Raw genomic sequence first — 17,722 nt, forward strand, 5'->3', positions numbered from 1 at the left:
GTAACATATCACAGCAACAACTGGCAAATCTGGTGCAGTCCATGAGGAGGAGATGCACTGCACTACTTAGTATACTTTGGTGTGGCCACCAGCTGCATTGACTGTTACTTTTGATTTTGACCCCTCCTTTGTTCAGGGACACATTATTCCATTTCCGTTAGTCACATGTCTGTGGAACTTCGTTCAGTTTATGTCTCAGTTGTTGAATCTTGTTATGTTCATACAAATATTGTTGAATCTTGTTATGTTCATACAAATATTTACGCAGTTGACAGTGAGAGGATGTCTCTTTTTGCTGAGTTTATATATTTTTGAATCCATTTCGAATTCAGGTTACCACTACAAAATGTGGAATAAGTCAAGGGGTATGAATACTTTCTGAAGGCACTGTACATTTTCTTTGATCACAGATTATGTATAATTTGTTACCTCCTTAGTTAAAAGATCAAGGACATTGGGCCTCCCACTTTAGTGAAGAAATTCTTAATCTAGAATAAGATTATGAAATAATTGTCATGATGGGATTTCTATTTGGACATTAATTGAGCTCAGTGTAGGCCTAAAGTCTTTGTCCACTTTACTGTCTTTTCATTCCACATTTTGGACATTTAGTATTTTCTGACTGGTGCTGCTTACCTGTTCTCTGAGCACACACAATCTCAGCTGTCTCAGCTGTCCCTCTGACATTGTGAGCGAATCACAATTTTTTGTGTGTGTTTATTGTCAAGCAAAACATTTACAGATATCAACAAGGAAATAAACACGTGACGTGTTTGTCTGTACAGTTTTTATGGACAAAGAAGTGCTAACATACAGTAAACGTGCAACAAATTACAAATACAAAACAGAAAAGTAAAGCACTTACAGCATTAGGAAAAGCGCTATTATATAAATGATTATTAAAGTCAATATTATTCCATCATTAAATACAGTATCAGAACTGTAACTTGTGTCAGACTTCTCAGAACTAGTTTATGCAAATAAAATACAACCATCTCTTGACATATCATCTTACTCTGTATACCAATCCATTGTGATCCTGTAATTAGAAAATGTGTTTTCACCAACGGTAATAACTTAATAAATAGTACATGAACTGTACATTTATTGACCTGTTTCCTATCAACAACATGCAGAAATCCATAACATTAGCCAGGTGCTTGTATTACCAAAAAAGGCCCACTGTTTAACATGTCATCAAGACATGAGTATCAGTATATATTTGTTTGGGAGATAAATGTTTTTTTCCCTTTTCAGCAATGTCACATTTGTTTAATTTTAGGAGCATCAATGTTTCCACTATTATTACTTAGGTGAGGTGGTCCGCCCTGTCTACCTCTGTTACTCCACCTTGAATAAATTGATTAATACATTACATTTAGGTGTGGGATGCCCTGAATATTGCTGTGGGGACCCTCAGGTCCTGCCTAAGAAAAAACATAGGATAGACACCAGGGCATCATAAAATATATCGAACATGAAGGCTGGCCCATGATCTGAGAGGTCTTGAACTCTGGCCTGGTCCATCTCACAGTAGGGAAAAACTAAAAGGGACATGACTAACCAGCGAAACCATGTAGAATTTTCTAATTGGTTGAGGTTCAAGGTTAGGGTCAGTTTCAGGTTTGCCTTCACAGGACTGTCAATAAGATGCAGGCCAGTCACATTATTTTAGCCTCTCCTCTCACAGTAGGCAGCAGGAAGTGCTGCGCATGGGAAGGTGGGCGGGCAGCTTGGTGTGCTGCCTGAAGCTGTTCTTCTTGTTGTTGAGCACTGGGGCGGCGGAGGCCGGGGGAGCCGTGGGGGTCTCCTGGGCAGCAGCAGGAAGAACTGCACTCTCCTGCACTACATTGACCTGCTGGGGAGGAGCTTCGGGCTTGGCCACGCCCCCTTTGTTGTTGTTCTTAGTGTTCTTTTTTACTTTCTTCTCCTGGGGCTCGGTGGGGTCTGTGGGGTCCTCAGGGGCGCCCTCTAGTGAAGGTAAGGGCTCTGCAGGCAGCTCTGTGGGGGTGGGCTTGCCCTCTGCCTGCTCCTCGTTGGGAATGTTCAGGTTGGAGGTGGAGCGCTTGGTGTTGGTGCAGGTGGACCTGTGTGTTGGAATGTATAAAAGAAAATGACCACATACAGTATGTACAAAAGCAAAGCAAATTAGTAGCAGGTGTGTTTTTCTTATGCAAGCCCTTCGCTCCACAAACAGGCTGATGTTGGAACCTTACTAACTATACAGAAGTGAAGTTCAATGAACAGTTCGCAGTCATATGAGATAGGGCATCTTGCAGTATATCCCTACAGAAGAGATTGGTGTTGCCTCCTCCCTTGCTCCACTTACCCATTGGAGCTCCTGTCCTCTGAGTCCTTCTGTTCACTGCTGTAGCGGAGCTCTGCTGGAGTCTTAAACGACAGGTCCTTCTTCCCCTTCAGCCAATATGTCTTCATGTAGCCTTTACCCTGTGAATTGACAGAATTTAGGCAGAAATAGTACCGTGTTCATGGTCCTTATGTTCAATACCTGTCAACTCAGCCAATGGATGGGCCGCAAATGACAATTTCAGGACTTTTGAACTTTGATAAAACTCCTGAAGAGATCAAAATATATTTTAATAGAAATATTTTTTAAATGGATTTAGTATGGTTCATTTTTGTCTGTTTGGCAGGTGGAGCATAACAGTGCCATGATGGAACATCGTACACATACCTTCACAAAAATCTTTCCCCTCTCCTCAATTATGTAGGGCTCATGTTCCAAGTGGTCTTTGGTGGTCTGGCTTATGTGGATCTGCATGCCCTGTACAGACAGACACACAGAGGTTGATGGCTGCCATAGTGCTAACTATTCAGCTCACTTAATGTCGCATTAATCTACTTGTGGCCTACTTAGGAAATAAATGATTTGCTATACAGTGCTAATTGATTGCGTCTATTGGGTAAATCCATTTGAATTCAATCACTTTTTGACAGCACCCCTTTTCAGTTGAACAAATCCTTCCATAAAAATGTGTCCATTGTAGAAGTGCTCAGAACGTGACCTATGGACCTGAATGCCTAAACTTTCAAGAGATAAAGTTGACCTATTTTGCATACCCCACCATACCATGAGACATCCATGTCTTCATCACTGGAAAATATAAACGGTTGATAATTGGTATAATTTAAAAGCTTACAAACAGGGTTGTCAAACCATTTGATCATTTCTTTTTTTAAAGTATGTAATTTCCTTTAACCTTAAACGTCAATGATCAAAAAATGTGTAACCTCAGATATTTTTAAATATTCACATACATTGTAGCTTAGACCCTATTTGACATCATCAGAGGTTTTTGTGTTGTGCCCAATGTTCCCTCCAAGCTGTGCGTGGACACGCAGATCCCCGGGACTGCCACACAGAAGAAATATCAGCCTACGCAGAGTTTTCCCCATTAGTTAACACTATCAACATTTCCCTTTGTGATTTTGATTGAATCAATGCAATATTAGCCACATTCAATGCAATATACCGAAACAAAACTAAGTATGCAAGAGATTTTGTTGTAGGCAGAACACATCTATTGCAATGACCGGCACAACTCAGGCCCTTACTCTACACAGACCAGTGCGCCATAACCAATCAGAGCTACAGTTGGCCGATATGCAAATAGACCATTGCTATATATGGATCTGTGCCATTCACTTTGAACTGGACTCTTTTTTAGATGTGCTTGTTTTGAGATCAAAGCAAGAGCTACATGTAGCAATGTGTGTACATTTGTACATTTGTTCATATCCTTTGCTAGTTAGTAAGTTATTAGCCCAATTATAGATAATTTGTAGTCAGCAATGGGGGAGTGATTGCTTCCTACAAGAGCAAAACAAAATGTGTGCATTTCAAGACATCTTTGAAAAGCGAGTCAGGTAAAGACATTTTTTTTATGTCTTAAAGGGGCAGTGTTGTATTTTGAGACGGGCTTGAATAAGGCAATAGGCAGAGGGTAGCATAACTTGTCTGACTCTGTAATAATAGTAATAATAGTATGGGAATAATTTAGGGTTTTATTTTGTAAAGTGGTTTCTTGCATCAAACAACATATACTTTTCAGTCACCTCCTTGTCTGAAGGACAAGTGGATAAACAGGTTAATGTCAAGCCCAGCATGTTTTTTTTCAAAAGTCTCATGGAATGTAGACCTACTTTGAACACCACACATTGGCTCCTACTGTAGACTCAATGATAGAACAGCTATTTCAATGTAAACATTTTATGGGATGCATTTTCTCTGTTTTTGATGGTAGGCCACTCTGGTAGGCCTACATTATGATCAAATAGCCACAGTAGCCTACTTGACCACTGTCAAAACTAACTTAAACCGGGTACAGCATCAATGTTCACAGTAAATGCACGCCGGAAGTTGTACAGAATTTTCACAACGTTCAGGTTTGCGCTCAGCAAACCTGAAATTTGCTCAGTGCCTACATTCTTTTGAGGGAACATTGGTTGTGACCGCCATTGGTTGAGACACAACATGCTCTTGAATACAGAGTGGGTGTCAATCAAAGAAATAGAACATGTATGGAACCTTTTGTCTAAATAAAAAGGAATGCTGTCAAAAAGTCATTGATTTCAAATGGATTTACCCTATAGTGAGGTTATGTTCTAATGTCAGCACTCACCACCCCATTGCTCTCCATGCGGGAGGCAGTGTTGACTGTGTCTCCAAACAGACAGTAGCGAGGCATCTTCAGCCCCACCACCCCAGCCACCACCATCCCTGAGTGGATCCCTGAAGGGAAACAACACACAATGAAGTTAAACTGCTTTGCTGAACCTGGATCAGTGGCTCTAGATTCAGGGTGCTTTAAGGAGTATAAATCTGGCAGCATTAACTGAGGAGCACAGTCAGGGATGGCTAGACAATATCAAGCCTATGACTTCCTTTTGACCGGATTATAAAGAGACACCGTACAGTATGTGTATGCTTTATGTCTGTCATATGCAGGGTTGGGTAGGTTACTATATAAATTTAATCCGTTACAGTTACATGACCAAAATTGTAATCAGTAATGTAACTTTTGGATTACCCAAACTCAGTAATGTAATCTGGTTACTTTTCAATTACTTTCCCCCAAAGAGGCATTAAAGGAAGACAAAAAGGATCCATCAAACATAGTGGTCTCTGACTTGTGGTCAGACTCGCTCAGGTGGAACAACTTGCGGCTTTTTTTCAATGCTGAATTGAATGTCGTTGAGAAAACAGAAAGGTGTCATAATGTATTTTGTCCCGCAATCGTGCTTTATGAATTTAAAAGTAACCCAAGAAGTAATCATCTAGTTTTTCAAATATATCTGTAATCGGAATACAATATTTTTGCTAGTAACGTATTACAGGTACAGTTTGTTTGTAATCAGATAACATGTAGTAATTATATTTCTATGGTAAGGCCCACTCCTGTCTACACTGTCTGTGCCATAGAAATAGAGTGACTAGATTGTATTTCAATGGTCTCTGCTCACCGACTCTGATCTGGATATTGTCTCCAGTGGAGGGGTCTTTGAGGTGGTCGATGGAGCTCAGCATGTCCAGGGCCATGTCACATATGTGGTGTGCATGGAAGGTTGTCTTATTGGGCACGCCTGCCACCACCATGTAGGCATCTCGGATGGTCTCCACCTGAACCCAGGGGAATAAGAGTCAAGTTGTATGTTTAGAAGCATTACTGTATAAATTATATCCTACCAATGAAACAAACTAAATATTCCACTCTGTAAAACATTGCTACAGCCACTCAATGCATGATAATAGAGTCTGTGTTCTCCTTTTTGGTCCAGCCAACCTTGGTTGAGTATTCAGGCATATTGTTCCCACAGAGGCCCTTGTTTTGTATTGTCCTAGTCATTCACCTTGTAGACGTTGTGCTTCTCGCTGAGCGTGTCGAAGACGATGTAGATCTCGTTGAGCATGTCCACCACCTGCATGGGCGTGATGTGGATGCAGATCTCGTTGAACTTCACCACGTCGCTGAATAGGATGGTCACGTCCGGGAACACCTGGGAAACGGAAAGGAAATACCAGCACACTTAAATGCTTGACATTTTACTGTGGTGTTTCTTCTGGCTTGACAGAACTGAGGTGGCTCGTTGGATTCCAATTGAGCCTTATTGTCATTGAAGGTTTTGAGCCAACATGGAGGATAGTTTCCTCTACAAATCCTATGGCTGTGTCTAAAATGGCACCCTATTGCCTATATAGTGCATTACTTTTGGCCAGAGCCTGGGCCTTATATAGTGCAATATATAGGGAATGGGGTGCCATTTTGGATGCACCCTGTATATCTGTATATGTATCTGTAAATGTACGGCTGTGGGTTAGTACCTGGCATGTCTCCAGGGCCGTGATACCCTTCCTGAGCCGGTCAGCCACAGCTTTGGGGATCATGGCGTAGAGGAGGGAGTCTCCTCTCTTCTTCTCCTCGTCCAGCTTCTTGATGATCTCCTGGAGCTGGGCATACTTCTGCTGCTCCTGGAGTGGGAGTAGCCACCAGAGAGAGAGAGAGTTGTCAGTCAACTAACTCCTCATCCTTCTTCAAATCCAGCCCTGCCCTTGAGATGGTCTTTGCTTCTCCCTTTCAGTGTGAACTTTACACTACATATGTCTTTATTTGTAACTTTGAAAATGAAGCTGCCTATGAGCAGGACTGTGTGTGGGTATAGTAGTATGTCTTGCATTCTTAGATGAGGAAAACTTGGCCCAGTTAGTAGAAGAGTTATCTGATAATGTTAACAATGTACCAAAGTATGGTTGTGTGCTATTCCTATTCTAAATGGTGGTATGTGGTATATATGAAATGTGTATGACTTACCTGGTCAAGAGCCAGCTGAAGTTCAGCCGACTGCTGTGTTCCAGCTAAGATGAGCTCTCGGCTGGAGTCGTGTAGGTTCAGATCATTCACATAGACGCCCATTTTAATCATGTCCTCCACTGTCTCTATACTGGAAGAGGAAGAGGAATGAGAGAGACAGCAAGGATGGGGTGAGTGGCAGAAAGGGAGATAAGAATGGATTGGAAAGGTAAAGGGAAGCGGATAAACGCAACATGCAACAATTTCAGCGATTTTACTGAGTTACAGTTCATAGGCCCACCCAATTGGAAGCCAGGCCCAGCCAATCAGAATGAGTTTCCCCCCACAAAATAGGCTTTATTACAGACAGAAATACTTCTCAGCTTTATCAGCTGTCTGAGTGGCTGGTGATGATCCCGCAGGTGAAGAAGCCGGATGTGGAGCTCCTGGGCTGGCGTGGTTACACGTGGTTTTGAGGCCGATTGGATGTACTGACAAATTCTCTAAAATTACGTTGGAGGTGGCTTATGGTAGAGAAATTAACATTCAATTCTCTGGCAACAGCTCTGGTGGATATTTCTGCAGTCATCACGTCAATTGCAAGCTCGCTCAAAACTTAAGACATTTGTGCCATTGTGTTGTGTGACAAAACTGCACATTTTAGAGTGGCCTTTTATTGTTCCCAGCAGAAGGTGCACCTGTGTAATGATCATGCTGTTTAATCAGCTTCTTGATATACCAGACCTGTCAGGTGGATGGATTACCTTGGCAAAGGAGAAATATTCACTAACAGGGATGTAAACAAATTTCTGCACAAAATTGGAGAGAAATAAGCTTTTTGTGCGTACAGAAAATTTCTGGGATCTTTTATTTCAGCTCATGAAACATCGGACCAAATATATATTATGCATACTGAACATATTTATAGGCATATAGTAATATTATAAATATAGCATATCATTGTTTTTATTATTATTATCATATGCTAATAAACACAGACACACCATAAGGTAAGGAATATCTAAAGTAAGTGTTATCTAAGGTAAGAGCCAACTTCCCTTACGTTCAGTCTCATTATGAACATTTATGGTTTGTCTTAAATCTTTCAAGTCTGCTCCCGCTCCCCCACGCTGGTGCTTGAGGTCTCCAGGCTGCTTATCATTACGCACACCTGTCACAATCGTTACTCGTATCAGCGCTTCATTGGACTCACCTGGATTCATCACGTTATTAATTACCTCCCCTATATCTGTCACTTCCTCAGTTTCTTTCCTGAGTCAGCATTATTGTCATTATGGTTCCCTTGTCCAGACGTTGTCCGTGTTTTGTTTCATGTCGGTTATTTATTAAATATTCAGTCCCTGTACTTGCTTCTCATCTCCCAGCGTCTGTCCTTACAGAAGGCTGACAACACAATTTGAAGCATCAGGGAGTTCTTTGTTTTTGTTGGTGATGTCGGGTCCGGGTGCAGCGTCTGTCCTTACAGAAATCATGTTTTGGGTTTTCTATTATGGTAATCATGGGTATTTGAAAGCAATCGAATCAAACTTTATTTGTCACATGCGCCGAATATAACAGTGAAATGATTCCTTACAAGCCCTTAACCAACAATGCAGTTCAAGTTAAGAAAATATTTATCAAATAAACGAAAGTATAAAATAATAAAAAGTAACACAATAAAGAAACAATAACGAGGTACCGGTATGCAGGGGTTCCGGGTTAGTTGAGGTAATTTGTACATGTAGGTAGGGGTAAAGTAAAAATGCATAGACAATAGACAGCGAGTAGCAGCAGTGTAAAAACAAATGAGGGGGGGGGTCAATGTAAATAGTCAGAGTGGCCATTTGATTAATTGTTCAGCAGTCTTACGGCTTGGGGTAGAAGCTGTTAAGGAGCCTTTAGGTCCTAGGCTTGCCGCTCCTGCACCACTTGCCGTGCGGTACCGAACTACTTGGCGCTCTGTGACTTGGGTGACTGGAATCTTATACAATTTTTGGGACTTTCCTCTGACACTGCCTAGTATATAGGTCCTGGATGGCAGGAAGCTTTGCCCCGGTGATGTACTGGGCTGTACGCACTACCCTCTGTAGCACCTTAAGGTCAGATGCCGAGCAGGTGCCATACCAGGCGGTGAAGCAACCGGTCAGGATGCTCTCGATGGTGCAGCTGTAGAACCTTTTCAGGATCTGGGGACCCATGCCACATCTCCTGAGGGGGAAAAGGTGTTGTCGTGCCCTCTTCACTACTGTCTTCGTGTGTTTGGACCATGATAGTTTGTTGGTGATGTGGACACCAAGGAACTTGAAACTCTCGACCCGCTCCACTACAGCCACATCGATTTTAATGGGGGCCTGTTCGGCCCACCTTTTCCTGTAGTTCACAACCAGCTCCTTTGTCTTCCTCACATTGAGTGTCTAGTGTATCCGGGAATGATGCTGTTAATGTGAGCCATGACGAGCCTTTCAAAGCACTTCATAGCTACCGACGTGAGTGCTACAGGGAGGTAATCATTTAGGCAGGTTACCTTCGCTTCCTTGGGCACAGGGACTATTGTCGTCTGCTTGAAACATGTAAGTATTACAGACTCTGTCAGGGAGAGGTTGAAAATGTCAGTGAAGACACTTGACAGTTGGTCCTGGCATGCTTTGAGAGTACACGTCCTGGCAATCTGCCTGGCCCCGCGGCTTTGTGAATGTTGACCTGTTTAAAGGGTCTTGCTCACATCGGCTATGGAGAGTGTTATCACACAGTCGTCCGATACAGCTGGTGCTCTATGCATGCTTCAGTGTTGATTTGCCTCAAAGTGAGCATAAAAGGCATTTAGTTTGTCTAGTAGGCTCTCATGTCACTGGGCAGCTCATGGCTGGGTTTCCCTTTGTAGTCCGTAATAGTTTTCAAGCCCTGCCACATCCGACGAGCGTCAGAGCCAGTGTAGTAGGATTCAATCTTAATCCTGTATTGACACTTTGCCTGTTTGATGGTTCGTCTGAGGGCGTAGCGGGATTTCATATAACTGTCCGGATTTGTGTCCCCCTCCTTGAAAGCGGTAACTCTAGTCTTTAGCTTGATGTGGATGTTGCCTGTAATCCATGGCTTCTGCTTGGGATATGTATGTAAGGTCACTGGGGACGACGTCGTCAATGCACTTATCTTATTGATGAAGCCGATGACTGAGGTGGTATACTCCTCAATGCCATTGGATGAATCCCGGAACATACTCCAGTCTGTGCTAGCAAAACAGTCCTGTAGCGTAGCATCCGTGTCATCTGACTACTTCCGTATTAAGCGAGTCACTGGTACTTCCTGCTTTAGTTTCTGCTTGCAAGCATGAACCAGGAGGATAGAATTATGGTCAGATTTGCCAAATTGAGCCTTACCTGGGCACACCCCCTTGTTCCCCTTCCCTATACCTAATTTGTGGTTTGGTGTTATGGCTCACGTGGGCCTGGATGGACTATAGTCGATGAAATGATCTTTGTTTGTAAAATATAGTTTTGTTTGTTTTTATACTATCGAAGCTTTGGATTCACCTTTTTTTGGTTGCTTTGTAAGCACGTCTGACCGTGGCATCACATAGCTGTAGCCTCAAGGCAAGTTTTGAATTGGATTACGTATTGCCTTCATAGTCAGATAATGACTAGGTACTGTAAGGATGTTGTGGGTGGTCTTACATGGGTGTACTGAGGAAGATGAGCGAGTCCCACTGGGGGACGTACTTCATTTGACCCTTCAGGTGGAGGGGCTTCTTGGGAGGTTCCCTCATATCCTCGAAGATGGTTTCACTGCACTTCCCTGGGGATGACGAAGAGAAGGGTGGCGTCATCCACAGACATAGAACTTGGAAACATTGGTTTGAAATTTTGAATTGTCCCCAACAATTCCAAGACCATTTACACTCTAGTTATTCAAAATGGTATAGTTAATACTTCATTCAAAATAGACAGGGCAATCACTGACTGTTTTGATTCTGGCCTTGAGGTGGATTTCTGTACCCCTGTCAAATTTAGGAGAACAAAGCTATGTAGCATGTAAGCTTATTTTGGTGAGCTGGACAGGTGGGAAGATAAGAAAAAGAAGTGTGGAGGGCGAGGAAGAAGGGGTTCTCACCGGTGACAGTCTGGAAGGCGAGCAGCTCGATGTCCTCTCCCCCTGAGTTGGCTGAGCTGTTGTACTGTGTCAGAGCACTGCTGAACTCCTGATCCCCCTTCATCTCCTCCACAGACTTCACATCTAATGGGCCAGAGGAAAGGAGGGAATGAATGACGGAGGGAGGGAGGGAATGACTGAGTTATGGAGGGAGAATGGGTGGCTGAGTGAGTGACATTTGTTTGATGCATTTCACTCATGTTTATAACAGCACTGACAGAGATTATTTATTGTTACACATATTGGAAGACTTTCAAAGCCCAGTGCAGTCAAAAATGAGATTTTCCCGTGTTTTATATATATTTCCACACTATGAGGTTGGAATAATACTGTGAAATTATGAAAATTATTATAATACCCTTTTAGTGTAAGAGCTGTTTGAAAGGACTGCTTGAAATGTCAGCCTTTTTGGTGGGATGGAGTTTTGGCCTGCCTGTTGACATCACCAGGCAGTAAGTTAAGTGAATAGACCAATAAGAAAGAGTTCCAAACCTCTCTGCAAATAACAGCTAGTTTTCCCCTCCCCACTACCAGACAGTCCTAGCAAAATTCTTGTTTAAGAAATTGATCTTTACTAAGAAGCTATTTGTCTTTCTTTTTGATAATTTTAGTTGAAACAATCACAGTAACTTACTTAATTGTTACCCAGAAATTTTGATATTTGATATTGAGATAAAAACAGCTGCATTGGACCTTTAATTAATCAAAATCACTTAAACATTAGACATGTGCTAGAGATTGTTAGGGACAAAGTACTCCCCTCTCCTGTCGGTTGACTGTGGCGACGGGCGGACCCTTGACTTCTCTGTACCTCTCTCTTCCTCTCTCTTGGGTTTCTCGTTCTCCTCTTTTCCCTCATCTTCCTTTTCCTTGCTCAGTTTAGGGACATTCACCTTCTGCTTGCTCTCCACCACAGCTTTGGACAGTAGCTCAAACACATTGTTAAGGTGGGTGTAGATCTGAGGGGAAGCATGGAAACAGATGACTTCAGTCAAATCCAGGGCCCGTATTCACAAAGCGTCTCAGAGTAGGAATGCTGATCTAGGGTCAGGTCCACACTGTCCATGTAACCTTATTTATTGTGATTATGAAGGCAATGTTGATCCTATATCAGCACTCTTACTCTGAGATTCTTTATTCTGAGACTGGCCCTGATACATGCGGACATGTTGATGCTTAAAGGTCCCGCACAGGTATCCTATTTCCCAAGTAAAAATAGCCTTTGAATGACAGAAACATCACCCATAATATTTGTACACTGTTAAAATGCTCAGAATTGAAGAAATGTTACCTTTTCTCTCATTTCTAACTATCAGGAAGTCTGAAAGAACAGGTTGAGTGGGCAGGGAGCTTATATTCATGAGCTCGCCTTGACTGACAGCTCTTTGAAACACCCTTGTGGTCGTTGTAACAAAGTAAACAATGGGCCACATGTCATTCCTAGCCTAACTTGTAGGCTCAACCTATTTTCTCTGCAAAATGCTCTCATAGTCAACAGAACTGTTGGATATCAGACAAACAGCAGTAATACACAATTGCATTTCTATTGTTTTATAACTAATTACAGAATACAGCTCACTGATACACTTCTTCACCAGAATAGTAAAGCCTGAGTGATCTTAGAAGCTTACACATAAGAGAATATACAAACAGCATACAATAAGTGTACTGGACAATTTATTGGTGCCTCTGCATTAAATCAAATAAAAAATGTTGGTCACATACACACATTTAGCAGATGTTATTGCGGGTGTAGTGAAATGCTTGTATTATAAATAACAATATGTTCAGAATTGTATGTATTGATCAGACAATTATTTGATCATTTACAATAGGACAGCATAGCCCAAAATATTGATCAACATGAACACTCATGAGAAATAATGGTGAGAAATAAATGTGAATAATTTTATATCATTTGACATAAAATAAATCATTAGAGCCATAAGCCTAATATAGGCACCCAGCCACCCTAGTGTCCAGGACCCCATTGATTCATACAATTTGTAACACTCATCTCCCTTCCAAATGCAAAAAAAACCATAGAAATTAACAAAATGTAATATCATATCATTTAAAAGTTAATTACTTAGGCTTTAGGTAATGCAACCAACCACAGAGATTGATGGGGAGGGAAGGGGGACCCATGTACCCTGCTTCAATAAAGCAGACTTCAGTCACCCCCAAGAAGCGGGACACTATGGCCTCCTCCTTGTCAGAACTCTCACACTGGGCAAACAGGGGTCCTGGGATGGACAGCTCACACAGCTTCCCCACATACTGTAAACATGCTGGATCAAGCGCGACGTTGTTGAAGAGGAGATCCAGGAATCTGTCTACATAGCCGGTAATGTTTTTGAAATGTTTTTTATTTACTGTTCCTAGTTATGATGCTATCGATTCGTTGATGTAGTGATCTATTCATTTTACAATGTGTTTTCTGGTGTTTTTGAAGTACTCAATTGGAAATATGCAATATTTGGTTGTGCACTTTTTTGTGAAACGTTTCAATGTTTGTATCTTGAATTTTTGGGTGCCTGAAATGCTTAATTGGTGCAGACTTTAAATGAACAGTAGTACTTAATTCGTTTTTTGGTGTATCTGGACTTACACTATTTATATTTGTGAACATTTTTACTTCACTACATTCTTAAAGAAAATAATGAACCTTTTTACTCCATACATTTTCCCTGACACCCAAAAGTTGTTTTTACATTTTGAATGCTTAGAAGGACAGGAAAATGGTCCAATTCACAAACTTATCAAGAGAACATCCCCGGTCATCTCTACTGCCTCTGATCTGGCGGACTCACTAAACACAAATGCTTTGTTTGAAAATGATGTCTGAAGTGTTGGAGTCCCGAGCTATCAGTAAATAAAATCACAAGAAAACTGTGCCGTCTGGTTTGCTTAATAAGTCATTTGAAATTATTCATACTTTTACTTTTGATACTTAAATATTTTAACAATTATACTTACTTTTGATACTTAAGTATATTTATAACAAAATACTTTTAGACGTTTGGTCAAGTAGTATTTTACTGGGTGACTTTCACTTTTACTTGAGTAATTTTCTATTAACATATCTTTACTTTTACTCAAGTATGACAATTGGGTACTTTTTCCACCACTGGAAATTAATACATGGCTTACAGTATGTTGGGTCTGTCTTCACATGTTTCACAGCATATCCCCCCCCCCCCTTCTTTGCCTTTGGAAAGCAGATTTTGTATCACAGCATTCCTGCTGTGGTGGTTGGCTGGGAAGCTGTGCAGACAAAATAGATGTTGAATTTTCTAAAATGTCTATCATTACAGCTTGAAGATAGTGAAAAGACCAAAAGGAGATGAAAAGTGAAAATCATAATGACACTCAGCACTTTCAAGACCCACTGTTCCACTGTCAATGATGGTATTGAATCCGTCTTTAGGATTAGCTTCCTGGCAAGACCAATCGAATATTCTCCCCAATTGATAAAGCAACTTCGCTCAAAATGTGCACTGCACACCCGTGACATAATTGTAATTTTCGGTGAAGCCTGTCCACCCAAAATAAAAATGAGACACTGCTGTCGGATGTCTTCTTTCTTCAGAAAATAGTGTAACGTTAAATTTACACTATGGCATCCAGTCACAATGTGCTTTTTTCCGGCATGCTGGTAAGTAGCTTGTTGGCTACCAGTATATTTAAAAAATATATATTATTTGGTTGTACGTTCTGCTTGAGCTAGCTACTAGTAGCTTGCCTACAGTTTGTAAACAAAGCCAAAGCAAGGCGTAGGAACACATGCAATTATGGTTTTAAGGCGGTACATATTTAAATACTTTAAGATGATACGACGCTACCGTTGGTGTATTACATTTCCGGCTTTATGTGACGTTGGATAAAGCAGGAAGTAAATCCTTGGTAATGCCTGACTGAATCCAAGCGTTTGACAAGGGGGAGGGGACCAGTAACTTTATGATCAAACATGATCAATGTGCCAGCTACAGACGTTCTTCATACTTGGGTTACCCTACTTTGAACTGATTTCATCCAAATATCATCCAATGTGATGAAACACATGATTTTCAATGTTTGGGACCATTAAAGGGGGTTGTTGAATGTTACTAAATTACCCAAATATCCACAAAAAAACTCTCTGGATTGACAACAATAGCCTAGGTAAGTGGAAAAACCACACCAAATGTAACAGAACCCTCATCCCACTCTCTCTCCCCTCCTGTACTCACGTTGTCCCAGCTGAACTCCAGCATGGGCCGCACCAGGGTGAACTCTTCGTTGACCTTCTTGCCCTGCAGGTCGGAGAAGACCTCCTTTAGGCCGTCCCCAATGCGGTACATGGTCATGTCCCGGCGGAAGATCACACTAAAGGGGAACATGTCGAAAAAGATGCCCCTCTTCATGGGTAGTTTCTCGTACCCCGGGGCCGTCTTCTGCTGGGGCATGCGGTGCTTGAAGGCAGCGTTGTCAAAGTTCATCTTGTAGATCTGTGGCAAAGAGACATCACGGCAACGCAGCTGTGAGGATCTTAAGGTTGTGCGTATCATGACAATGGGGCCTGAAACTAAAGTTGTTTGACAATGGGGCAAACAGTAGCACTTGGAAAGTGATGCACTCCTAGTTCAGAGGAGTTACTTGCACGTGCGCTGGGGTGTACATAAAATTGTTGAAAAGAAGTAGCTTCAGATAGGCAGATGCCCACAGTACAGTACATACCACATATGTCATCTTCTCAGTCTCCTCTTTGGACAGGATCTCAACTTCAATGTCTGTATTGTAGAACTGCCTTCCCACTTGAGACAGCTGGCCTACAGTATGGGAAGAGAGAACAAGTATTTTTACAGTTTGGAGATGTGTGACATGCATCCTATGTATAGTATTACCAAATATAATATAGTGCTTTGCTATGTTTGTCCTCTGTGGTGCTCCCTATCTACCTTTGACAAACTGGGTGAAGCCCTTGCGGGTGCTGCGGTAGTGCAGGGTGAGGCTGGTCTCACACTCCTCCTCCACACAGAAGCTGGGAGGCTGTACCTTGGGGAAAGAGAAGCGGAAGTACTCGTGCAGGTTGTCCAGCTCATTGATGAAGTCACGCACATTACGCCCCAACACCTGGATGAATGGACAAGGGATAAATAATGACATTACACACACACACCCGTGTATTGATCATTAATTAGGGTCGATTATGCCTAGTGACACTTGAGGGCCACTAGGCACTAGGTCACCTTGAGAATCCTCTCGTAGCCATAGTTCCCGATCCTCTTCACCATGTAAACCCCGAAGGCATACATGAGCTCATCATGGGTCTTCCCCAGGACCTCACCAGCTGCCTTGGCTAGCCGCAGGATTAGGTTGTCACTGCAGGGGAAGAAGGGAGATACCTAGATATGACATTTACATTGACATTTTAGTCATTTAGCAGATGCTCTTATCCAGAGCGACTTACAGTTAGTGCATTCATTGACCTGTTGTCTGTGTGTGTGTTATGTATTGATGGTCTATGTTAACTTGTTGTGCTTTTGCCAAGTCTATCAGGAAAGAGATTCAAGTGAAACCTCAAGTTACTTCCTTTCCTGGTAAAGTTAGAATATAAAGTAAATATGACGCATATGATGGGTACAGAGATGTAGTTTGCCCCGACAGTTAAGATGGGATATGGCCGTACTTGTACATCTGATGGCGGACAAACTTGAGATGCGGTATCTCTGCCCGAGCCTCTATCAGCCTCCATACATCCTCTCCGTACGACTCATTGATATAATCATTCACCGCTTCCAAGTACAGGCCGTACATCTTAAGGGGGTTGGGAACCTCCAGATTTCTGCCAAGTTTAACTGCTTTACTGAGGAATGGTAAGGAAAGAAGAAGTGTAAAACACCTGCAGTCTGAGTCATTTTGCATATAGGATGAGCCACAAATATTTTCCAAAATCAATAAATCATCCCTTTTGGGTCTCCTGAGAAAGATTAACATCTTGCTCTACACACAGCTCTACTCTAGTACTAGCACATGTGCAGTATTTAACCGATGAGTAAAAAGGAGAAAATCTATATCACAAATACATTTTCACATGGACACAAATCATGTGTACATATACAGACACAATGAGTTACTTTAGACTCTTACCCTGAGGTTTGAGTGTCTGGTAACCTCCTCAAACACCTCCCTACCTCTGCACACTGTTACACAATACTCTTTTGTCAGTGTTGATCAGAAGACTTTTACAATAGTACAAGATTATCCTTTAAAGACTCATCTTTAAATAAGACACTACACTGCACAGTACTGCCTCTAGTCTATGGCACCTCGAACCTAAAATTGTCAGGATGTTCCACAACATTTAGCCAGCTAACACAAACGTTTCCCCATAGTATATCAAAAGTTTTCCAAAAGAAAAAGCAGAAGAAGAGGGTGAAAATATGGGTCCCTTACCTGCAGTCCCTCAGTGATATGTAATTTGCTGGTCCAACTGTGGGAGCGAACGCCAAAATGCTGCTCCCTGATCTGACTGGCCAAACACCTGCTCGTGACACTGGCCCTCTTCAGACACTTCTCTATCAAGTCAATGGGTGGCAGGGCCTAAAATAAGCGTGCCAAGGCATGTTTCTGGCAGGTACCAAAGAAAAGGTAATAGTGGTGACTTTCTAGCTCGCTGAAGGCATAGCAGGCCAATGTGTGTGTGTACTGTGCTGTAAGCTGTGTTTGGATCTTGGTTATGAATGCCAAAAGGAAAAGTGTGTGGGCTTATTGTGGGGAATCTC

At 42.0% G+C, this 17,722-nt stretch overlaps 1 protein-coding gene across 1 annotated transcript; it reads right to left on the reverse strand.

Moving 5' to 3' along the window:
• Positions 1 to 706: 706 nt before the first annotated feature.
• On the reverse strand, positions 707 to 17,521 carry LOC109901724 (soluble guanylate cyclase 88E). The gene is made up of 17 exons (XM_031786795.1): positions 17,394 to 17,521; positions 16,627 to 16,803; positions 16,187 to 16,319; positions 15,896 to 16,070; positions 15,675 to 15,766; positions 15,188 to 15,445; positions 11,716 to 11,914; positions 10,917 to 11,039; positions 10,481 to 10,601; positions 6,831 to 6,960; positions 6,344 to 6,490; positions 5,872 to 6,018; positions 5,485 to 5,641; positions 4,644 to 4,753; positions 2,696 to 2,785; positions 2,330 to 2,448; positions 707 to 2,087 (listed from the first exon to the last, which is right to left on the reverse strand). Exons 2-17 carry the CDS (start codon positions 16,752 to 16,754, stop codon positions 1,685 to 1,687), a joined length of 2,532 nt encoding a protein of 843 aa, XP_031642655.1. The 5' UTR covers positions 16,755 to 16,803; positions 17,394 to 17,521; the 3' UTR covers positions 707 to 1,684.
• Between the last annotated feature and the right edge of the window lie 201 nt (positions 17,522 to 17,722).

The sequence above is a fragment of the Oncorhynchus kisutch genome, linkage group LG13, assembly GCF_002021735.2.
Source record: "Oncorhynchus kisutch isolate 150728-3 linkage group LG13, Okis_V2, whole genome shotgun sequence".
NCBI classification, from domain to species: Eukaryota; Metazoa; Chordata; class Actinopteri; order Salmoniformes; family Salmonidae; genus Oncorhynchus; species Oncorhynchus kisutch.